Source organism: Sorex fumeus, unplaced genomic scaffold (assembly GCF_029834395.1).
Source record: "Sorex fumeus unplaced genomic scaffold, SorFum_2.1 ptg000020l, whole genome shotgun sequence".
NCBI classification, from domain to species: domain Eukaryota; kingdom Metazoa; phylum Chordata; class Mammalia; order Eulipotyphla; family Soricidae; genus Sorex; species Sorex fumeus.
The window spans coordinates 7,042,501-7,066,267 of NW_026606077.1; the positions used below are offsets into that span (position 1 = coordinate 7,042,501).

Genomic DNA, 23,767 nt, shown 5'->3' on the forward strand with positions numbered 1-23,767 from the left:
TTCTGCTGGGAAAGCCAGTGCCGGGAGACTCCGAGGAGGCGCCTTATAAATCAGGGGGTTCATCGGGGCCGGCCGCACCCTCTCTGCCCCCAGGGCCAGAGCCCCCGAGCCCAGTGCTCTGACCCCAGGCCTGCGCCTCCAGCTCCTGCTTCTCAGAGTCCGGCTGGTGACTGCCCTGGGGCCCAAGTACACTTTGCCAGAGTGCCCCCAGGACCACACGATGCAGCCGAGCCGCCCTGGGGCCTGCCAGCCCCGTCTCTGAGCCTTCCCTCCGGCCTTCCCTGTTTCTGCCGTGAACCGGATCTTCCTCACCTGTCATCTGTCCCTGTTTCCTGCCAGTGTCTCCCTTTCTAGTCTGGCCCGTGGCAGATGATGGCTGCAATTTCAGGGCCTGGCACACTGGGGGAAAAGAAATATTTAGTTGGGACTCGGGGGATAGTACAGGACTCAAGGCAGCAGACACGGATCCCGTCCCAGAGCACGGCCCGGTGCGGCGCCCAAGCCCTGAATACGTTGATAAGCTAATAGGTACATAGATGCATAAACAGGTCAGCCAATTACTTAACAGCGTTTGGAGAGGGAAAGTACAGGGGTTAAGTTTTCCTTGCATCCCACCCCGCACCCTGGTTCAGCCCCGGGCACCTCACATGATCCTTCAAGAACCCCCAGGACTGACCCTTGAGTACCAAGCCAGGAGTAGCCCCTGAGAACTGCCCAGTGTGATGCAAGCCCCACCCCACACACACACACTTGCATGTTTAGCAGGTTCATGGTTACAGGCGTCCTGCCACCGTCTGCAGAAAGGCGCTTCCATGATCCATCTTCCCCCTGACATGCGTCCCAACACAAGTGTGTGTCCCCCAACCTGCCCAGGGAAAGGGGGTGGGTGCAGGGGAGCTGGGAGAGCCCGAGAGTCTCTGCAGACATCAGTCTCGCTCCCCTGCCACCGCCTGCACCATGGTGCCCTCAGACGCGGGCCGTCAGCCCCCAGGAGCAAGGTCCCGTGGCTCTTTGGCTGGAGAAAGGATTTCGTTAGAGACACGCCCCGAGCAGGGTGTGGGGGACAGTTCGGGAGCTGCGTGTCCAGAAGGAGCAGCCAGACTCAGGTCAGGGGCTCCCTGAGGGGCGTGGCTGGGGTCAGGGGCTCCCTGAAGGTCATGTCTGGGGTCAAGGGCTCCCTGAAGGTCATGTCTGGAGTCAGGGGCTTCCTGAGGGGTGCTGGGGTCAGGGGCTCCCTGAGGGGCACAGCTGGGGCCAGGGGCTCCCCGAGGGGCAGCTGGGGTGGGCTTCAGGGCACAGTAGCAGCTCTGACATGGAAAGCTGGAGAGGCCAGGCCTTGGAGAACAGGATGGGGGCAGTCCTGAGAGGCCTCGCCTGCCCCTGCCCCCCAACCCCGAGTCAGGGGTTTGACTGGACCAACCCTGGTAGTGCTGTGGAGAGCAACGTGGAGGGGGCTGGAGCGATAGTACATCAGGGAGGATGCAAGCCGGTCCACGTTCGATCCCCGGCACCCCATATGGTCCCCAAGCCCACCCGGAGCGATCCCTGAGCACAGAGGAGTCAGCCAGAACCAGAGCAGTGTGGGGGTGCTTCTGAGCCGCTCTCCAGGGGAGCCCTGTGTGTGGCAGTCCGACCAGGTGGGGGGAGGGAAGGAGGGTCTGGCAGCAGGCAGGAGTGGGGGAGGGTGCGGCATAAGGGAGGGGTGCGGGGGCGGGCCTGCATGTTGGGGGCAGCTGTGGGATCTGCAGGGGGAGGCAGTGGAGAGCAGGGCTACGGGCGCAGGGGGTGTCGGGCCCAGGGCGGCGGGGGGCTCTGCTGCTTCCTCCCCGACTGCACCAGCCCGTGACGACAGTGTGCGGGCACTGCCCCAGGAGGACAGTGTGTGGGCGCTGTTCCCATGAGGTCAGTGTGTGGGTGCTGCCCCCAGAAGGACAGTGGGCACCGCCCCCCACGTGTGGACAGTGTGTGGGCACCGCCCCAGCCCGCAGCGACCCGGCACCGGCTCTTCATCTTCCTGCCGGCCTCTCTGTGCCTGTGAGCATGCCCACTCCCGCCCCTCTCCAGGCACGTGTATTTCATCTGGTCATCAGACAGCCTGGTCAGCAGCAGTGGCCTGGGTGGGAGGCAGCGAGGGTCCCTGGAAGGTGTCACCGTGGAGGCCGGGGGCACACGCGTTGCCTGCAGGACGCCCAGGTGGGACCCCCAGTACCACAGGCTTCCCTGAGCAGAGCAGGGAGTGAGTCCCACGCCTAGAGCTGGGCAGTGCTAAGGCCACCCAGGGGCCACGGAGGAAACCAGACGGCCACGAAACGGAAAAGAAGCCAGATAACAACAAGGTAGAGATCAGAGCAGACGGCAGGGCAGAGACCAGGTCAGAGAACAGGGCAGAGACAAATCAGATGGAAGGGCAGAGACCAGATCAGATGGCAGAACAGAGACCAGGTCAGAGACCAGGTCAGAGACCAGGTCAGAGAGCAGGGCAGAGACCAGGTCAGAGAGCAGGGCAGAGCCGACGCTTACTCATGGCAGTGGAGTCCCGGTCCACTCCTGTGTGGCTGAGCAGCCCTGGGTGTGGAGGGCACAGACGTAGGTGCTGGCCAGTCCAGCCCTTCATCCTGCCGCCCGCTCCTACGGGGTGAATGGCACCGTCACTTAGTTCCTTGGAGACTGTCACATGCCAGGGGGCACCCAGCAGCTGGGCCTGGCCTTGAAGCCAGCAGGTACTCCAGCCAGAGCCAGAGCAGTCCCGGGGAAGGGAGGGGGAGGGGGAGGGGGGCCTCACCGGGGCTGCTGAGAGGAGCTGGGGCTCGGGTGACCCCCAGCCTGACACCAGGCCTGTTCAAGGTCAGGGCCACAGGCCTGCCCTGGGAGATGGGCAGTGTCTCCCTCCTCGTCACGTGGCCTGGTTGAGGGGCTCAGAGGGAGTCACGGCACGTGGCCGGGGTGGTGGCATGCAGTGCAGCTAGCGGTGGGCACTGTAGCGGGCCTCTTGCCCTCCAGACTCTTTGGCACGCAAGCATCAGAAGCTGGCACCCGCTGGCCTGGGTCTCTGAGGTCGCATTGGACTAACACATCAAGCTCCCGCGGGACTGGAGTCAGACCCGGTCCAGAGGTCCCCGGTGCCTGCCTGCACTTCCCGGCTCTCCTCCGGGGGCGCTATCATCCTGCTGCCCAGGCCAGGCCTGGTTCCCGTGTCCCGGCATCTGAGAAGCACCAGGCTTCCATTCCGGGAGGCTCCAGAGGGCCCCCGGCTAGCAGAGCCCAGCTCCCCGCGGCCCCTCTTCGGGAGAGATGGGGGGCGGGGGCAGCCCTTCCAGCCCAGGACCTGCCCGCTAGATGCCTGCCTGCCCTCTGCACACCGTGGCCTGTCCCTGGGCCCACCGGGGCTGGGGTACCTCTGGGTCCTCATCCAGCTCAGGGGCTTGGGGGGGCGGGATCACCGCCCTAGAGTGCCAGATGACTCAGCCCTCCCTGTCTGCAAATGGGCAGGCTGTGGCCCCATCTCACCAGTCCCGGGGGACACCCCAGCCCGGCAGAGAAAACGCCTCCTGGCCTGACCGCAGAGAGAGGGCGGTGCAGCCCCAGCCCTGCAGGTCTGAGCTGCCTTCTCCTTTGAATGGAGGTGGCTGGGCTTAAGTGGGTGTGTGAGTGTGCTACAGACCAGCATTCTAGAAAGATCCGCCTGGGTCGAAAGAGTTTGTGGACAAGTCTGGGTTTGCTGACGGGGCCTCGGCCAGTGGAATGTAATGACTCCCCCTCTTACCCTTGCAGGCTACAGACAATGACGTGGGCACCTTTGGGGAAGTCAGCTACTACTTCAGCGATGACCCTGACCGGTGAGAGCTGGCTTGGTTCCAACCTCTGACCCCCGGCCTCTGACCCCGCCTCCCAGCCTCTGTGCCACTCCTGGGGCCCAAGAGCCTTGTCTGCCCAGGGAGGGCCCTCCGTGGTGAGCCCTCGCAGAGGAGGGGTGATACACTGTGCTGGCTGTCGAGTGCCAGGTCCTTCTCTGCTGAGCCGTGATGGGCCCGAGGGAAGGAGGAAGGAACCAGCATCAGAGTAAATGTCCAGGACACCCGGCCCTCAGCGCCGGTGTGTTCACATGACTGGGCCCTAATCAGCTCAGATTTGACCCTCTCCCCACCTTCCCCTGACTCAGGCCTGGGGACTGGCAGATGTGGACCAGGTTGGCATGTGACACGGATGTCCAGTGAAAACTCAGAGGGGGTGCCTGTGGGTGCAGGTCCCCGGGGAGGGCCAGCCAGGCCTCCCCTGCTGGCTGCGTTGCTGCCCGCGTGCAGAAGCATCTGGAAAGGCAGCACTTCTGCCCCCTGTAGGTCTCCAACAGAGAAATCGGACCAGGCAGAGGCTGTGGTTCACAGGGAGAGAAAGAGCATCCTGCCTCCATTCCACCCTCCATTCCACCCTCCGTACCCCCTCACACCCCCCTCCATCCCCCTCCATCCCCCCTCCATCCCCCCTCCATCCCCCTCCATCCCCCCTCCATCCCCCGTCCATCCCCCCTCCCACCCCCTCTATCCCCTCCTCCACCCCCTTTCATCCCCCCTCCATCCCCCGTCCATCCCCCACCATCTTCCCTCCACTCCCCCCTCATCCCCCCTCCACCCCCTTCCATCCCCCATCCATCCCCCTCCCACCCCCTCCATCCCCCCTCCATCCCCTCTCCATTCCCCCACCATCACCCCTCCACTCCCCCCTCCGTCCCCCCTCCACCCCTCCTCCACCCCCCTCCATTCCCCTCCATCCCCCCTCCATCTCCCTCCATCCCCTCCTCCATCCCCCCTCCATCCGCCGTCCATCCCCCACCATCCCCCTTCCATCCCCCCTCAATCCCCCTCCCTCCCCCCTTCCTCCCCCTCCATCCCCCCTCCATTCCCACCTCGTGCCTCCAGGTGTGCTGATGTACCCACCGAGCTCTGCTCAGGGCCCAGTCCAGTCGGGCAGAGGAGATGGGGCCTTTCTCCCTCCCTTCCCTGTCTCTCCCGAGGAAGCCCCGCTCTCCCTCCCAGCCTGCTCCAGCCGGCCTGTCTCTGCTTCCTCCCGCCCGTCAGGTTCTCCCTGGACAAGGACACGGGCCTCATCATGCTGATCGCCCGCCTGGACTACGAGCTCATCCAGCGCTTCACGCTGACCATCATCGCCAGGGACGGTGGCGGCGAAGAGACCACGGGCCGGGTCAGGATCAACGTGCTGGACGTGAATGACAACGTGCCCACCTTCCAGAAGGATGCGTACGTGGGCGCCCTGCGTGAGAACGAGCCCTCGGTCACGCAGCTGGTGCGGCTCCGGGTGAGAGGCGCCTGTATGTCCCCTTACCCTCCCCTCCTTCTTCCTTACCCCTGCCGCCGAGGGGCCGCTACAGGAAGTACTCAGCTCCTGTGCACAGTGGGCTGGGGGCCCTCCCTGCACACCTCACTTCCCTGAGGGCCGGCGGGGCTAATGGCCTCTTTCAGCCCTCGTGTCCCCCTTGGTGTATCTGTCCACCACTCCTGGGGGGGTCCCTCCCCCAGCCAAGCCCTTGAGGGCTTCTGGGAATAAGGACCTGGAGTAAGCCAGAGACCCCAATGCAGAAAGGATTTGGGGAAGGCAGCACACATGTGGTTTGACCCTAGTGTCATGCCCTGCCCCCATCTACGTCACTTCTACCTGCAGTCCCCTTGGGCATCCTGGGGACTGGCAGAGGGGCCTGGTCCCCAGGTACGTCATTTCCACCTGTGGTCCCCTTGGTATCCCGGAGGCTGGCACGACTCGAGGTGTACCTGAGAGGAGAGCCTTGATTCAGCCGCCCCAGAAGGCGGTCTGGAGGTGGGGGGCCCTGACCCCATTCCCAACGCCTCCTTCCCTCCTGTTCTCACACTCCAGCAAGTGCGTTTATCAGATGCCCCCCTTGGGCCATGGACTCCAGGTGATCCCACCTGACAGGAAGCGTCAGGCCCCGCAGCTGTGTGACGGGCAGGCAGGGTCCAGGAGTCAGCAGCCGCACCCGTCTCCACCTTTGAGTGACCCCCATTTCCCCCTCAACTGCGTCCTGCCCCCTGTCCGGCAGGAAGGGGAAGCAGGGTATGGGGTGCCCTTCAGCCCACGGACGGGGTAGGCCGGGCTCCTTCAGAGAAGGGGCTCTGGCGGGCCAGCCCTCCCCTGCCCCGACTTCCTGCGGCTCACCGAGCCCCTCTGACCCTGCCGCAGGCCACAGATGAAGACTCCCCGCCCAACAACCAGATCACCTATAGCATCGTCAACGCCTCGGCCTTCGGCAGCTACTTTGACATCAGCGTGTACGAGGGCTATGGAGGTGCGAAAGGGCTTCGTCTGGGGGGGACTGAGCCCCCTACTGTTATGTCCCGGGAAGGGAGTTTCGCTCGTACATTGACCAGACCAGACTCGAGGATGCAACTGCAAGGCCCCTTTATCGCTAGCTCGATCTAGGGTCCAAGTCTCATCCAATGCAGTGGAGTCTTGACAAGGACCCCGACTCTGAATTCTGAGCAGTGTAGATAGGGTTTGGTTACAGAACATCATTTTCCTAGGAACTGGCAGCTGTTTCCAATTCTGGTCCCTGTCTGCACTGTGACTTTGGGGACCAACATTATGTTTCCAGTTCTTGGCCCGTGTCCGGTCCTGTGACTCCACTCCCTCTCTGGCTGGGTGCCATTGCCTATGCCCCTTACTCCGATAGGCTGCTGCCATGGGGCGGTTTATCTGCCCAGGGTGATATTGTTTTCTGAGAAGTCGGGATGTTCTGATAGGGGAAACTGGAACTTAGGCCTACTGAGTTTCAGTCTCTCTCTCTTTTTTTTTTTTTTGCTTTTTGGGTCACACCCGGCAATGCACAGGGGTTACTCCTGGCTCTGCACTCAGGAATCACCCCTGGCGGTGCTCAGGGGACCCTATGGGATGCTGGGAATAGAACCTGGGTCAGCTGCGTGCAAGGCAAACGCCCTACCCGCTGTGCTATCCTCCAGCCCCTGTGAGTTTCCGTCTTAAAGTGGAGCCTGTCATGGCCCCTCTTCAGCCTCACACTAGTCAGCACCCCGGCTGCTTTGTGAATGTGGGGTCAAGGGCACCCCCTTCCCCAGAGCCCACGTGTGTCTCCTCCAGCGCCCAGCTTGTTCCAGGGCATGTCCTGCACTTGGAGCCCGTCCCCTCTGCCCTGGGCCAGCCTGCTTCCTCCCTGGGCAACATCAGAATCCAGCCCCAGACACCAGGTGGCTCCCCGGCCCCAGAGCCAGGAGCGTCCTGCACGGTCGTCCAGCGAAGTGGCCGGGCTCTCGGTCGCCTCCTGCCTGTTCCCTTAGCACCTTCCTCCCTGCAGAATCGGCATCTGGACCCCTGGACACTCTCTCCCTTACAGCACGTGTGTTGTGTCTTCGCGGGGTCTGTTCCTCCTGCCGAGACACCCTTCCTGCCTTACCTTGGGCCCTGCCATACTTTATGGGTTTTTTTTTTTTTGTCTTTCGTTTTTTCTTTTTGGGGGACCACACCCAGGGCTTGCTCAGGGCTTGCTCCTGGCTCTGCACTCGGCAGTCACTCCCGGGTGTGTGTTCTTCCCCGCCAGCCCTGGCCCTGTAAGCACACTGTCACTGGCGCCACTGTTTGGGTGGGTACCGCAGGGAGGGTGCTGGCCTGGCACACAGCTGAGCCGGGTTCCCTCCCCGGCACCCTATTTGGTTCCCCGAGCCCACCAGGAATGATCCCTGAGTGCAGAAGCAGGAGTAAGCCCTGAGCACCCCGGCGGGGTGTGGAGTGCCCCTCCCCACCTCAAGAAAAGTTAGCGTAGGGGCTGGAGAGATAGCACAGCGGGGAGGGCGTTTGCCTTGCACGCGGCTGACCCAGGTTCGATTCCCAGCATCCCATATGGTCCCCTGAGCACCACCAGGGGTGATTCCTGAATGCAGAGCCAGGAGTAACCCCTGTGCATCGCCAGGTGTGACCCAAAACGCAAAAAAGAAAAGAAAAGAAAAGTTAGTGTAGCAACTTTGAGGGCACCATCAGCGTGCTGGCCCCTGGCCAGCTCAAGACGGCCTTGGGATGGCCCTCTGCCTGGCGGGAAATCTCCTTGGTACCTGACGGCAGGGTAAGAGACCCCCAGAGGGAAGAGCTGGGCATGGAAGAACACGGGGGTCCACACTCCCTCCTCCTGCCCCACCCACAGTGGGTCCGAGAAATGCCTCAGAGAAGTGGCTGCAGCCCGGAAGCTGCCACCCCAGTTCTCTGTAAGATACCTTCCCGGGGTAGTGGGTGGTCCCTGTCCTGGCCGGCCACTCACCCCCACCCCCGCTCTGCCCTGCAGGCGGAGCCCCTTCGGGTTTGCCTCTCATGGCCCTCTTGGGTGCTGCCACCGAGCGTCCTGGGCCTGCGCGGGCTGCCTGGCACTCCACACCCCACTCCCAGCCCTCCGCATCTCCCCAGACGCCACCCATAGCTGAGGCGGGGGACCCCAGGCAGGTGCAGTGATGGAGTGTTCGAGGTCCCAGCCCCCTCTGTTCTCTGCCAAGGGGCGAGAGGGGTCTTCACGCCCTGCAAGCAGAGCTGTGCCCTGAATGCCCAGGGTAGAGGGAGGGGCGGGGAGGAGGGCAAGGATGGGGTGGACGCGGGCAGAAGAGAGTGAGGAGGGCTGTGGGCACCTGGGCAGGAAGTGGGCCATCTCTGCATCTGTCTGAAGGGAGGCGCTGGGCACAGGGTCTGGGCTGGCCCAGGAAGGTCCCACGCTGACTCACACCCACGGCCAGACACACAGACAGACGTGCAGTCGCAGCACAGACAGGAGAGGGGCCCTAGGGCTGCAGAAGCCCGTGTCAGGTCGCTGTGTGACCCTGGGCGAGTCACAGCACCTCTCTGAGCTGCTTTCATGGCCCCTGGGAGAGGCCCAGCGGGTGGGCAGGCTCCCAGCTGGGGCTAGCACGGGTCAGTCAGACCCTTATCACAAGGCTCCTGGGGTTCAGCCGCCACCTCCAGTCACCTGGGGAGCCCTGAACAAGCATCTGAACCTGCCCCCGGGCCCCGCCGTTTCAGTGATCAGCGTGAGCCGCCCCCTGGATTACGAGCAGATTCCCAATGGCTTGATCTACCTGACCGTCATGGCCAAGGACGCCGGCAACCCCCCTCTCAACAGCACCGTCCCCGTGACCATCGAGGTGTTCGTAAGTACCCAGGGCACGGGCCGGGCCAGGTCTCCTGGGGATGGACAGTGTCTGGCTCAGTGTCCGCCCCTGAGCTTATCCAAGCAGAGCTCTGCCGCGGCCACCTCCTGGCTCGAGTCCCCACTGGCCTCCTCGGGGGCTCAGAACCCCGACTGGGGGGAGCAGAGCTGGGTGGGGCTCCACCGGAGACAAGAACTCCATGACATCCCTTATTTCCTGTGCATTCCAGGGAGTTCAAGGGCATTGCTGGAACCCCCCACCTCTGTCTCTTTCTGTCTCAGTCTCTCCTCTCTGTCTCTCTGTCTCCATCTCTCTTCTCTGTCTCTCTCTTCTCTCTGTCTCTGTCTTGCTCTTTGGGTCTCTCTCCTCTCTCCTCTCTGTGTCTCTCTCTCTTCTCTCTTTGTCTCTGTCTCTGTCTTGCTCTTTCTCTGTCTCTCTCTCTTCTCTGTCTCTATCTTCTCTGTCTCTGTCTCTCTGTCTCTCTCTGTTTCTCCGTCTCACTCGTTCACTAGCTCTCATTTCCTCAGTCTCACTCTCTCTTTTTTCACATCCTCTTTCCGTTTTTCTTGAGACCCCCAGGGGCCTGAAACCAAGGTCGGCTCCTGGGGCCGAGGACGGGCGTCCCTCAACACTCCTGGACCCGTCTTGGCGCTGCTAGGTTTTCTGCGGGCCTCCACCCACCCCGACCCGTTCTGGGCTCCTCAGGCTGCTGCCCACAGGAGGGGAGCCCATGTGCGGGCTCCTGACCACGGTCAGCGTTAGCTGTCCCCGCGCTCTCTCGGCCCCCGGCTGCGGCTCCAGTTTGGGCCCTCGTCTGAGCAGGGGCCTTACTTGCTCGCTGAATGGGGTGGGACTGGCCGAGAGGGGAAGGTGCCAGTGGGACCAGGAGGATGACAGTGAACGCCACGCCGCGCGCGGGCAAGGGCCTGGGCCCCTCTCCGTCAAGGCTGGCACCTCGGGCTTCAGGGCGGGACAGGGAGGCAGAGAAAAGCCCCACATTAGCCACGCCTGCCTGCACCCCCCCACCCGCCCAGAAATGCCGTGTGCCCACCCATCAGGATCACTCTCGGCTACTTCCTGATGCATCTTTTGGGGGTGGTGGGGGCTGGGTCCACTCCCAGCTCGTTTCTGGGGGACTGCTCTGCCTCCATGCTCAGGAGGAACAGTACTCAGGACCCCTGCGTGCAAAGCCTGTGCACTCACCCTTTGGGCTGTCTCCCCGGCCCACTTTTCTGGAATTATTTTCCCACTTGGCAGTGACCCTGACCTGACCTCATCTTCCCAGTGTCAACCGCAGCCCTTCATGCTGGGCACACTCCGCACCCCGGCCCACCTCCTGCCACTCTGCTCATCTGCCACACTGCACTGCCCGGGACAGAGAACCCTGCTGGGCCCAGGGTGTGCTGGTCAGTGCTGCAGGGGCTCAGGCCATGCTGGTCAGTGCTACAGGGGCTCAGGCAGTGCTGGCCAGTGCTACAGGCAGTCAGGGCATGCTGGTCAGTGGTATAGGGAGTCAGGGCATGCTGGTCAGGCCATGATGGTCAGTGGTACAGGGAGTCAGGGCATGCTGGTCAGGCCATGCTGGTCAGTGCTACAGGGGCTCAGGCCATGTTGGTCAGTGCTACAGGGGCTCAGGCAGTGCTGGCCAGTGCTACAGGCGGTCAGGGCATGCTGGTCAATGGTACAGGGAGTCAGGGCATGCTGGTCAGGCCGTGATGGTCAGTGCTACAGGGGGCCAGGCCATGCTGGTCAGTTCTACAGGGGCTCAGGGCATGGTGGTCAGTGCTACAGGGGCTCAGGCCATGCTGGCCAGTGCTACAGGCGGTCAGGGCATGCTGGTCAGTGCTACAGGGAGTCATGGCATGCTGGTCAGGCCATGCTGGTCAGTGCTACAGGGGTTCAGGGCATGCTGGTCAGTGCTATAGGGGTCAGGGCGTGCTGGTCAGTGCTACAGGGGGTCAGAGCATGGTGGCCAGTGCTACAGGGGTGTGAAGGGGACTCTGAAGCCCGCTGGCCCCCAAGGAGACTGTGCCTGGTGTGACTCGGGGCTCAGTTCTGCCATCTGCTAGTCATGTGATCGGGATGTGTCCAGACGTACTATTAGGGCAGCCCCAGGCCCATGGCTCTCCCTAGCGCCAAGGGGAGCTCCCGAGCGGGCAGGGGGGCAGAGGAGCACCCCTCTGGGCGTGGGAGGGCCCTGGCTGTGCAGGCCCTCCTGGCCTCTCCTCGGTCCCACCTCACCAGGAGGCCGTGGGCTCCGGGAGGGGTGTAGCTGGCCCCGCACCCAATGCTCTCTCCCGGCACTGAGGACGAGGCATCTGAGTGGACGCCCTGGCCCAGTACCCCAGGAGTTGAGCCCCTGCCCAGTCCCTGTGCTGTCGTCTGTCCACCCTTCCTGACTCTGCAGCCGGGACCTTCCCGCTGTGCCTGTGGCCAAGACCAGCATTAGAGTTCACACAGATTCCCCGTGTTCTTCTCTTACTGTTTTTTTGGTTTTGTTTCAAGGTCTAGTGGGCAGTGCCCAGGGGCTGTGCCCAGCTCAGTGCTCAGCCCTCAGAGCCGTTTCCCAACCTGTTGGGATTCTTCCCAGAACTCAAACCTCCGGGAAGCACATCTGGGTGCAGCTGGGGCTGCTGTGCTCCCAGCGACCAGGCGGGGGCGCTGCTTCTGCCCCAGAAGCTTGGGCCGGGACTGCCCAGACCAGCCCCTTTCTCATCTGTGTCTCTGTTCAGGCAGGGCTGAGGAGGGGCCTCCTGTCTTGTGTTTTGTTTTTCTGTTTTGGGGTCCCACCCGGCGATGCTCAGGGCTTACTCCTGGCCCTGTGCTCAGGGATCACTCCTGGTGGGCTCGGGGGACCACTTGGAGTGCCAGGATCGAACCCGGGTCGGCCGCGTGCAAGGAAACACTCCTTCTGCTGCAGCATGGCTCCGGCCCCCAGAGCCTCCTTCTGTTTTTGCCTCAGTGGATCTTAAGTGGAGTCGTGCTGTGGAGGGGACCCCAACACCCCTCATTCCCCTTCGTGCCAACTGGGCTGGAGAGTTTACAGTGGGGAAGGAAGCAGACCCCGGTGAATCCTCAGTCCCCGCCAGGAGTGAATCCTGAGCACGACTGGGTGTGGCCCAACTCCCTCCCCGACCAAATCAGCATGACCAGCAGTGTGGACACCCTCCCTGACACCCTGGGGAGTGGGGGTGGGGTCTCCGCATGTGGAGGGGGCCAGGGAGGCACCTGCTGTCAATTCAGCAGACAGCTAAGGGCCACTCACGCCCAGCAAGGGGTACTGTTCCAAGAGTACCCACCACCAAAGCCTGGTCGCTGTCCCCTGGTGGCAGGAGCGGAGGCCCCCTGGCCGGCGAGGGAGGCAGAGGAGGCAGAGGAGGGGGAGGTGGCCAGCTCTGTCCCCAGTATTCACGGTTTCCAAGGACCGCGCTTGAAAAGGTCACCGCCTCTGGTTGATTTCGCACGTGGGTGACTCTTAAGTGGCTGTCACTCGCTAAGCCGCTGCCTCCCTCCTCCAAAGGGGTTTTCTCCCAGCTGAAAAAAATTGAATAGAGACGCAGCCCGGAGGTGAAGAAGTGGAGAGCGGCCCTTCCTGCCGGGTGGGGTGGGGGGAGCCGGTGAAGTGATGGGCTCCAGGAAGGAGCCGGCCGGGCGGCCCCTCTCCTCCTCTGCTTGTTGGTTTTTAATAAAGAAGTCAAACTCGGTTTGCGGATTTCCCATTAGGGGACAATAAGCTTTTGTAGAGGGAGTCGCTGAATTAGAACTAATAGTGAACGCAGCGCCAGGATCCGGGGAAATATCACCGCTAATAAGTTTCTGCCTCACGCTTCCTCACTGACATTCTGGGTGCCGTGGGGTGCAGCCATGCAGAAGGCCTAAGTATCCACGGAGATGGGGCGCTCGTGCCCCCCTCTGGGCAGGGAGGGGCGCCGAGTGTTGCTGGGACAGGGACCGCACAGGGGCGGAGGCGGGGGAGGCCGGGCCGGGAGCTGGGGCTGTAGGCGGGCGCTGTGGGGCCCAGGTCCAGCCCCCGAAGACCTCTCCTTTTGGCACTGGCTGCTGGCAGGATGAGGTTCTCCGGAGCCCGGGGGTGGGCAGAGAGAGCAGTTGGGACTGAGCTTGTCTGCTCACTGCAAAGCGATTCCAGCGAAATGGGCTCGAGAGCCTCTGCACACAGAGTGTCCCCGGCAGCATGTGGCTGTTCAGGACTGAGGACCCCACGGGGGCCACACACTCCGTCCCTGAGTTCCGTACTGGGTCTCGGGGAAAGGGGGCCAGCCCGGGCCTGCGGAGGAAGCAGCGGGGATGCAGCGAGCATTTGGGGTGCTGGAAAGTCTGCCTGAGTGGGAGTGGGGAGGAGCCCCAGGGAGGAGCCATGCTGCTTGGAGGAGGAAACGCAGGGCTCCAGCATGCAGAGTGTTCTGGCCCTCTGGGTCATGCTGGGAACCATGGTTCATGCGTGTGTACACACGTGCACATGTCTGTGAGTGCATATGTATGTGAGTGTGCATGCAATGTGAGGGTGCACATACATGTATGTGAGAGTGCATGTGTGTGTGTGCATGTGTGAGTGGACTGTGTGCGTGTGCACCGTTGTGTGCCTGCATGTGTGTACATGTGTGTCTAATTCTGACTCGGAATCTCCGGGCCAGTGTGGATCTCAGTATCTCCCTGGCGCAGGGAGGGGGACTCATGTGGAGGGGGCCTACACTTCTGCCCTCTTCCCAGTGGAGCTGCGGGTGGTGTGCCCGGGTGCCCCTGCTGAGCTGGGTGAGCACTGCTGAGCTGAGGGAGGGGGGTCGGGTTAGCTGGCTGCCACAGGGTGCTGGGCAGGGGCAGGCGATGGTGGTGGTCCTTCTGCTGCCACCCCTCCCCCTGCCCATCCTCCTGACCCCCACGTCAGGCACACTCTGTGCCCCCCAGCCCGCCCAGCCCTACACCAAGCTCTCAACTATGGGCACACACGGAGTCCCGAGCTGTCAGTGTCCACTCTGCCTAGCTGCCCCTGGGTGCCAGGAGCGCCCTAGCCCTGCCCGCCTCCTGCAGCCTGTCCACTTGCCTTACAGGATGAGAATGACAACCCCCCCACCTTCAGCAAGCCCGCCTACTTCATCTCTGTGCTGGAGAACATCATGGCAGGTACGGGGTGGGGTGGGGGGTGGGGGTTGAGGGCAGGGGCTGGTGATCTGGCTGGTGGTTCGTGTGTGCGGACCAGTGCATGTGGGGCAGCCCCCAGCATAGGTGACCCCTGTCACAGCCCCGGGGTCAATTCTGTTAGATATGTGGTCCTCTCCCGGCCCCAGGGTCTCTGGGTGGCCCGTCCTGCTCTCTTGCAGACAGGGCCGAGCAGTGGAGTGACCGTGCCCTTTGCCTCTTTCGGCCTCTGAGATTCTCACATGGGGCTTGTTCAGGGACCGCGGGGTGTGTGTGGGTGTGAGCACGAGAGTGGGGCCCGTCTCCGGCTGTGTGGCAGGGGCAGGCCAGGGCCACAGGCCAGCCCCCACTACGGTGGGTTCTGGGGGGAATCAGCTGTCCTCAGCCAGAGGGGCTGCTCCAGGGAAGAAAGTGTCCAGAGAGGGGGCAGCGTTGGGTGTGTGGGCCGGGGAGGGTGGGGAGGGATAGGGTGACGCCCCTGGCATCCTCCCAGGCTGCTCTCCAGTGTCTGCAGCTCAGACACCCCTCACCCCACCTCCAGGGCTCTTGATTTTTTTTTCTTTTTGGGTCATACCTGGCGATGCACAGGGGGTTCCTCCTGGTTCTGCACTCAGGAATCACCCCTGGTGGTGCTCAGGGGACCATATGGGATGCTGGGAATCGAACCTGGGTCGGCTGCATGCAAGGCAAACGCCCTTCCTGCTGTGCCCCACCTCCAGGCCTCTTAAGTCCTCTCCCAGGGTGAGGGGTGGGGTAAGGGGTCCGCGGGCCCGGCTCCAGGCAGGACTGAGCCCCTGAGGTTACACAGCGCCTGAAAGGGTCATGTGCCCTGCCTGGCTGATCCAGCCCACCCTCTCCATCCCTCTGTACCTCTGTACAGCGCCTCAGGGAGAGCCCGGAGCTCTGTGAGGAGGGGCTTCCTCTCAGGACCCCCACTCAGGCCTTCTCCAAGTGAGCTGCCTCTCCTGGGGAAGCAGTAAGGTGCAGGCAGGAGGGGCTCCCCAGGCAGGGCTGGGGGTTTCCAGCCTGGCCACACACAGACCCCCTCAAGGGCTCCTGCTGGTTGTGGTTCCCAACCCTGCTGCTCTCGGGGTCCGGCAGGGCGGCTGAGAATGAGGGTCCCTGCCAGGGGTCTCAGAGATGGAAATAAAGGCAAAGGCCCTGGCTGGACAGTGGTGGAAGCGCAGGCCCAGGTCAGTGTCCTGGAGAGCAGGGACGCGGCAGGAAGCTGGCGATTCTGACCACTGAATACGGGAGGGGAGGGGAGGCTGCTCTCCGGGACCCCCTCTGTACATCCTTGTCCTTCCCACGCCCGGGAGCCCTGGCGGGGAGCAGGGTCCCTGTGGCACGCGGGCTTCCCGCCCCGCGGCTGCCTGGCTGCTGCTTCCCGAGCCCACGGCGAGTGCTCCCCCCGCCAGGAGCCACCGTGCTGTTCCTCAACGCCACGGACCTGGACCGCTCACGGGAGTACGGCCAAGAGTCCATCATCTACTCCCTGGAGGGGTCCTCGCAGTTCCGGATCAATGCTCGCTCCGGTGAGCCGCACCTGCCCTCTGCCCTCTGCCCTCTGCCCCCTGCAGCCTGACTCCATCCCCAGACCCTCTCCTCACATTGCCAGGGAGCCCTCTTTGGGGGAAGGGGAGAGGAATTTTGGAACCACGCCTGGTTGTGCTCAGGCTCTGTGCTCAGGGAGCACTCCTGGCTCCGTGCTCAGGGAGCACTCCTTGGTTCCATGCTCAGGGAGCACTCCTGGCTCTGTGCTCAGGGAGCATTCCTGGTTCTGAGCTCAGGGAGCACTCCTGGCTTCGTGCTCAGGGAGCACTCCTGGTTCCGTACTCAGGGAGCACTCCTGGTTCCATGCTCAGGGAGAACTCCTGGCTCCATGCTCAGGGAGCACTCCTGGCAGTCCTCAGGGGACCTTCTGTGGTGCCGAGATGGAACCTGGGTCAGCTGTGCTCTGCCCGCAGTACTCGCTTCAGCTCAGCCCTCTCTTTCCTTTTCTCTGTTGTCCGTGGGGCTGGGCATGAGTCCTGGACCCCGCTTACCCAAGGCACATGCCCTCCCACTGGGCCGCGTTCCTCGGTGTAGGCCAGGGGACCCTTGTTTTCCTGGAGACCGGCTGAGTGTGTTATATAAAATCCCTTCGTTTATTAAGTGTCCCGTGCTGCACCCTCCCTTCACCCCTCCATGAGCCCAGTGCTGGCGTTTTCCCCTAATTTCCAGCAAAGGGAACTGAGGCTTGATGTGTGCGCGGGGGGGGGGGGGGGGGGGGGGGGGGAACGCTTGGGGGGGGCAGTTAAGCCTCTTCCCTAAGACTCCCAGAGCTGATCTGCTGCCCCACCATGCCCAGCCGTGCTGTGGAGCCCAGTGTCCACACCCAGAGACAGGGTGGGCGTCCTGACCTTTCAGGTGCCCAGCCGGGCCCAGGTTCTACCCCGTGGCCCTGAGTGAGGACACAGTCCCTCTCTCGCCACCTCCCCAAGGCGTGTGTCGGTCTCCTGGGCGCTGGGCTCCGGCTGGACTGAGGCGCCCTTAGTTGGGTCTAATTTCCCAGCTAGGAGGTGTCATCTGTCATGCCAACAAGTTCATGTTTGAAACTTTTTAGAGATTAATTTCTTCCTCACCCTGTCAATGAACCAACCCCAGCCCATCCTGGTCGGAGGCAGGTCTGGCCTCGCTGCCTCCCTACTGACCCCCAGGCCCCTTCCCTGCCCTGTACAGGGCAAAGGACAAGCCGGTGTGACAGGGCCGAGAAGGGGGCCTGGAGGGAGGAGGTTCAGTTCACAGCCTCTGGTGAACCTCCTCTATCTTTCTTTGATAATGAGAGAAACCAAGTCCAGAGGCATTAAGTACCTTGTCCCGGGTCACTCAGCTCAGACAACAGGGGTTTTATTTATTTATTTATTTAGTTAGTTATTTAGCGTCACACCTGGCGATGCACAGGGGTTACTCCTGGCTCTGCACTCAGGAATCATTCCTGGCGGTGCTTGGCGGACCGTATGGGATGCTGGGAATCGAACCCAGGTCGGCCGCATGCTAGGCAAACGCCCTCCCCGCTGTGCTATCACTCCAGCCCCAGGGATTTTATTTTATCTTGGTTTGTGAGTCACAACCGGCAGTGCTCAGGACTTATGCCTGGCTCTGCACGCAGGGATTACCCCTGGCAAGACTTAGGGGACCATATGGGATGCTGCATTCTTGCAAGGCAAGCGTCCTACCCGCTGTTCTATCTCTCCAGCTCTGCAGTGGGGACTTTTAAAGGCAGCTGCTGTCCGTGCCTGGCCCCTTGGGGAGGTCAGAGCTTGGCCCGGAGGCATTTGCTCCCCACTCAGCTCTGACCGGGAAGTGTACTCATTACAGAGGGGACAGTGCCTCTAAGAAGGCAGGTCCCCAAAGGCAGGCGTCTGGAAGGACCACAGTCAGAGCTCACATCCAGGCCCTCTGTCCTCAGAGCGTCACCTGGTTCCTGGGACAGGGCGGGGACCCTGTGAGACGGACAGGCACAGCTGACCTTGGCGCTGGCCAGCAGCCGCCCGCTACTCTAGATTCAAGGCCAGCACGTCGGTAGCTTAGAACGGGCCCTGGGAGGATGCTCCCAGCCAGAGATCAGCACCCGCCTATCCCCCCCCTTGGGGAACTGCCTGCCAGACCAGTAGATCTCCCCACAACCAGAATGACGTCAGTGTTCTTACTTAAATACCAAAATACAGGAAATCTCAAACACAGATGCATAGAAATTGTGGTTCATTTGAATTGCTGGTTTGTCGTTCACTTATTTATTTTTGGTTTGGGGCTACACCAGAGACGCTCAGGGCTTACTTTTGGCGCTACGCTTGGGGATCACTCCTAGTGAATCTCTCAGGGGGTCATTGGAGGTGCCAGAAATCAAATCAGGGTCAGCTGCGTGCCAGGCAAGCACCTTACCCCCTATACTATAGCTCTGGCCCCCAACTGTGTGTATCTAATAGAACGACTTGCTTGCATGCTTTTTTAATAATTCAAGCAATATGATCACATTGTTCACAGGAGGATTAAGGGGATTATTTGTGCTCTCTGGGCAGAGCTGGGTAGTGCTGGGCACAGGGCAGAGCTGACACCTGCATGTTCCCATGGCTCTAAGAATCCACAGTGCCAGGCTTGAGCTCCCAGGCTGTACCAGTGAATGAATTCATCCCCCCACAGGCCCGGGCGGTAAGTTCTATGATTTTGACCTAATGGAGAAACTGAGGCAGAGAGCCCTTAACAGTTCCAAGTGGCAGGTCCGCAAGATCAGGTCGGCAGCCTGCAGGAGAGTTCTTGGCAACTCTTCTAGAAATGACCGGTCCCTTCTGCCCCTCCCCAGAGCCCCACTCATCCTCAGTCTGGATTTTCCTGCATCTGAAGTGACCTCTTGGGCATGGGATTAGTGCTGATGCCCAGCTCTTGGGGTCCTTGTTCCCATTTTCCTCCGAGAATTTCATCTCCACACTCCCAGCACACGTGCGCGCGCGCGCGCGCACACACACACACACACATACATACATGTGCACATACATGTACACACATGCTTGCAGGCACCCCCAGAGGCTCCTCCTCATTCCTTCTGCAGATGCCTCTCTCCCACCCTCTCCCACGCCTCCCTCCTCCCTGACCACTTCCCCTGTCTGTCCGTCTGTCCCCCCACTTCCCCCAGCCCACCACACCCTCTCTCACACACTCCCCTGCACGCAGGCGAGCTCACCACCACGTCCCTGCTGGACCGGGAGACCAAGTCCGAATACATCCTCATCGTCCGTGCGGTGGACGGCGGCGTGGGCCACAATCAGAAAACCGGCATCGCCACAGTGAGTGCCCTGCCTCGCCGGCCCCGACCCCTGCCAGACCTCCATGCCCAAGAAACCCCACGGGAGCCGGGGCCGGAGGCCTCTCTGCCTTGACACCTGCCAGGAAACGGGAGCAGTTTTTCCTGGCATTGAGAGTGCCCAATCCGTGTGCCCAGCCGTATACCTACATGTATACCCAGCCGTGTGCCTGGCCGTGTGCTCACGCGCGTGTGCCCAGCCAGGTGCTCAGCCATGTACCTGTGCCGTGTGCCCACGCCATGTACCCAGACGTGTATCCAGTCATCTGCCTGCACATATGCCCGAGCCATGTGCCCAAACATGGACCCAGCCATGTGTCTGCGTGTGCCCACGCCATGCGCCCAGACTTGTACCCAGCCATGTGCCCACGCATGTGCCCGTGCCCACATGCCTGCCAGCAGCACTTCTCAACTTCCCCTCTCACCACATCTCGCCTGAGAAGCTTTCACAGTATCTTGAGCCTATGGAATTGGTCCACAAGTGAAGCATTTACTGATAGTCCTAGAGAAGCTTTTTTATTTTTTTGGCTTTTTGGGTCACACCTGGCGATGCACAGGGGTTACTCCTGGCAGTGCTCAAGGGATCATATGGAACGCGGGGAATCGAATCCGGGTCGGGCGTGCAAGGCAAACACCCTACCCGCCGGGCTATCTCTCCAGCCCCCTATAAGAGAAGCTTTTTAAAAACTATGGGCCGGAGCGATAGCACAGCGGGTAGGGCGTTTGCCTTGCACGCGGCCAGCCCAGTTGAGCCGGGTTCGATTCCTCTCAGAGAGCCTGGCAAGCTACCGAGAGTACCTCGCCTGCATGGCAAAGCCTGGTAAGCTACCCGTGACGTCTTCAGTATGCCAAACACAGTAACAACAAAAGTCTCCAATGGAGATGTTACTGGGCCCTCTCGAGCAAATCGATGAACAACGGGAGGACAGTGACAGTGTTTGGAGGGGCACACCCAGTCATGCTCGTGGCTTTCTCCTGCACTCAGGAATCACTCCTGGTGGGGCTTGGGAGATCAAACCCTGGTCAGCGGCATGCAAGGCAAGCTCAGTGCACTGTCTCCGGCCCCAGATGGAGTCTTTCCGGTGCCCGGGATCCTTGGGGGCCACATCCCTCTAGCTTTAGAGGTCAGGCCTTAGAGAGAAGGGCTGGGTGAAGGTACGGGGGGAGTTGAGACGCGAGAAGGGAGAGCAGGGGATCGTGACCGAGGATCCCAATTGCAACGCCCCCCTGGGGGCCCCAGAGGCTCTGTCCCCCTCTTCGTCCCCCACCTTGTCCAGCCAGAGGGACCTGGTTGATAGCACTTGGCCAGAGGCTTGGCAGGAAAGTCCCCAGTGCCCTATTCAGTCATGAGAGACGCCTGCTGAAAGGATTTAGAGCCCTATAAATAATTTACCTGGTGGCAGGTGAGCAGCGAAATTGCTTGGCTTGTAGCTAAGACCGACTGGAGGCCTCGACAGCCCGCAGCCCCTCACCCCTGCTCCTTGTCAGTCACCTTCAGCTCAGGCTCTGGGAGGGCGGGGACCAGCCCGGGTCGCAGGAAGGACTTCGTGTCATCTCAGCCACATCTGACGGCCCCACGTGACAGCCGCAGGCCTGGGAAGCTCAGGCCCTGTCTGGAGAGTGGGTGGGACTGGTGGAATGAATCAGTGCCAGCGCCCCCCCCTACCCCCACTTCACCCCAGCACGGCACGGCCCACAGCGCCCCTGGTGGCCCCACAGGTGAACGTCACCCTCCTGGACATCAACGACAACCACCCCACCTGGAAGGACGCCCCGTACTACATCAACCTGGTGGAGATGACCCCTCCAGACTCTGACGTGACCACGGTAAGCGGTGACGGGGGATGGCCACCCACCACCCTCCTGGCCACCCGCTGCTCTCAGAGTCCAGACGCCCTCTGAGGTCCCACCAAGCCCAGGGAGGGTGGACTTCGGGCCCTGCCCACGAACTGGGGCTGCTCCCGCCCGCTGTGTTCTGCTCCGGAGACCCCCCTCTCCTGTCCCTCTCACCATCCCTTCAGCCCTTCTGTCTCACCAACCCTTCAACCCTCCCCTCGCTCCAGCCCCCAGGGCTACTCCCACAGAGTGGTGAAGTGGCCCCAGGAATATCCTGGTGTGGGATGTTCCTGGTTTGGTGGTCCGTCATGTGTGCACATATGTCAAAATGCCCTGTTTTGTGTGCACATACATCAGAGCACCTTGTGTCATGTGTGCTTGTGTGCACATGTGTCAAAGCATCCTGCATCATGTGTGTACGTATGTCAAAGAGCCCGTGAATCATGAGTGCACATGCATCAAAGTGTCCTGCGTCATGTGTGTACATACGCCTGTGAATCGTGTGCACATGCATTAAAGCGCCCTGCATCGTGTGTACCCATCAAAACATCCTGCATCATGTGTGCATATACATCAGAGCCCCTGTGCATCATGTGTGCATCATGTGTGCACACGTGTCAAAGCATCCTGCATCATGTGTGTACGTATGTCAAAGAGCCCGTGAATCATGTGTGCACATGCATCAAAGAGTCCTGCGTCATGTGTGTACATACGCCTGTGAATCGTGTGCACATGCACTAAAGCGCCCTGCATCGTGTGTACCCATCAAAACATCCTGCATCATGTGTGCATATACATCAGAGCCCCTGTGCATCATGTGTGCACACGTGTCAAAGTGCTGCTTGCAGGGCGCTGCCTTGGGGGTGGGTTCTGCAGAGCTTCGGGCGCCCACGGAAGAGAGCTGCGTCCCTGGGAAGCTGAAGGAGGAGCGGTCCCGCTCTGCCTGCTCTGCTCCGGGCCACAGGTGTGGCCTCCTCCTGGGCTCCTCCTGGGCCCCTCCACTCCTCCTTTGGGAAGACGCGTTCCCTAAGGTCCTGCCTCCTGCCACCAGCCAGTGGGGATGACTCCAGCCTGGGAGCGTCCCCCCACTCTGGAATGCCTGGGAGCAGCCGGACGCCCTGCTAGGGGTTTCTCGGGGACTGCTCCCGTCAGGCTTCACGCTGCAGAGGGATGGTCCCCGTTGTGCCAGAGATGGTGCTCCCCTGGTACTACAGATAGTGCTCCCGTGGTGTCAGGGAAGATGTTGTATGAGGGACAGTGCTCCCAGAGAGCCAGGACAGTGCTGCCACTGTCCCATGGAGGACAGTGAGGCCACAGGCTCAAAGGTGGGCTGGGGGTCCAGAGCCTGCAAACGGCAGTGCCAGGACTCACCCCAGGAAGCAGGAGAGCAGCTCGTTCGCCAGCTGCCCAGGAAGGCGGCCGTGGGACTGGCACTGATACCCACCCTCTGGCACACCCTCAGCGCAGGCCCGGAAGGCCCCAGTGGAGGCTCACGCACCTCCTGCTCTCCACGTGTCCAGATCGGAAAGGCCTTTCTCTGCTCCCAGTGACGCCCAAGAGGCCCGGGGCCCTCCGAGGATGCAAGGGGCCAGGGGGGCCAGACCTGTCTGTGTGCGCATGTGCCTGTCCCTGTGCGTCCCGCTGCCTTGGAGGGGCCCCCTGGGACAGGCAGAGTGAGGCGGGGTGCAGGCCAGCATGAGGCCAGCGGGGACAGCAGGAGGGACGCACCTCCCCACGCAGCTCCCACCTCCGGGCTGCCCACCCCCCACACATGATGGTCTCTCCGTTTCCTGAACCCCGACACTCGTGCCTGAAGTGCCCCCCTTCCCCCTCAACCCGCCCCTGCCCTTCCCAGGCCAGACGCCTCACCCCTCCATCCCAGCCGATATGCCTGCCCCCAGAGAGCCCATTCCTCCTGTTCTGAACTGGTGAGTGTGTGTGAGAGCGAGTGTGAGTGTATATAGTGTGTGTGTGTGAGCGAGCATGCATGTGTTTGTATGTGCACATGTATATGTGAGTGTATGAGTATGTGAGCTTGTGAGTGTGTGTGTGAATGTGTGTGACCATATGTGAGTGTATATGTGAGTGTGAGCATCTGTGTGAGTATGTGTGTGTGGTTATATATGTGAGTTTGCGAGCACGTGTGTGAGTGTGTGTGATGTGTGTGAGTATATGTGTGTGCGTGCACATGTGTGTATGTGTGCATGCATGTATATGAGTATGTGTGTATGTGTACGAGTGTGTATATGAGTGTGAGTGTGTATGTGTGAGTGTGCATGTGTGTACATGAGTGTGTATATGAGCGTGTATGAGTGTGTGTATGTGTACATGAGTGTGTATGTGTGAGTGTGTGTATGAGTGTGTGTATATGTATCTATAAGTATGTGAGTGTGTGTGAGTGTGACTGTGTGTCTATGTGTATGCAAGTATGTATGTGTCTATGTGTATGTGAGTGTGTCTATGTGAGTGTGAATGTGTGTATATGTGTATGTGTATATATGTATGTGAGTGTGTGTGTCTGTATGTGAGTGAATATGTGTATGTGTGTGTCTGTGTGCATATGTATATAAGTGTGAGCGTGTATGTGAGTGTGTCTTATGTGAGTGTGGATATGTGTGTATATGTATGTGAGTGTGAGTGTGCATGTATGTCAGTGTCAGTGTTTGTGTGTGTGTTTGTGAGTGTGTGTGTGTGTGTGTGTGTGTGAGTGTGAGTGGGGGCGGGGGCCAGCTTAGCAAAGGCTGCAGAGCCTAATGGCCCAGAACAGAGCCTCAGG

At 61.2% G+C, this 23,767-nt stretch overlaps 1 protein-coding gene across 1 annotated transcript in view; it reads left to right on the forward strand.

Moving 5' to 3' along the window:
* Positions 1–23,767, forward strand: part of LOC130022617 (cadherin-23-like) — a 320,780-nt gene that overhangs the window by 260,397 nt on the left and 36,616 nt on the right. Inside the window, exons 14-21 of the mRNA XM_056113382.1 lie at positions 3,772–3,836; positions 5,073–5,310; positions 6,208–6,313; positions 9,034–9,161; positions 14,228–14,300; positions 15,734–15,850; positions 19,026–19,138; positions 20,875–20,982. Of these exons, the coding sequence (XP_055969357.1) occupies positions 3,772–3,836; positions 5,073–5,310; positions 6,208–6,313; positions 9,034–9,161; positions 14,228–14,300; positions 15,734–15,850; positions 19,026–19,138; positions 20,875–20,982 (948 nt within the window). The remainder of the gene's footprint in view (positions 1–3,771; positions 3,837–5,072; positions 5,311–6,207; positions 6,314–9,033; positions 9,162–14,227; positions 14,301–15,733; positions 15,851–19,025; positions 19,139–20,874; positions 20,983–23,767) is intronic.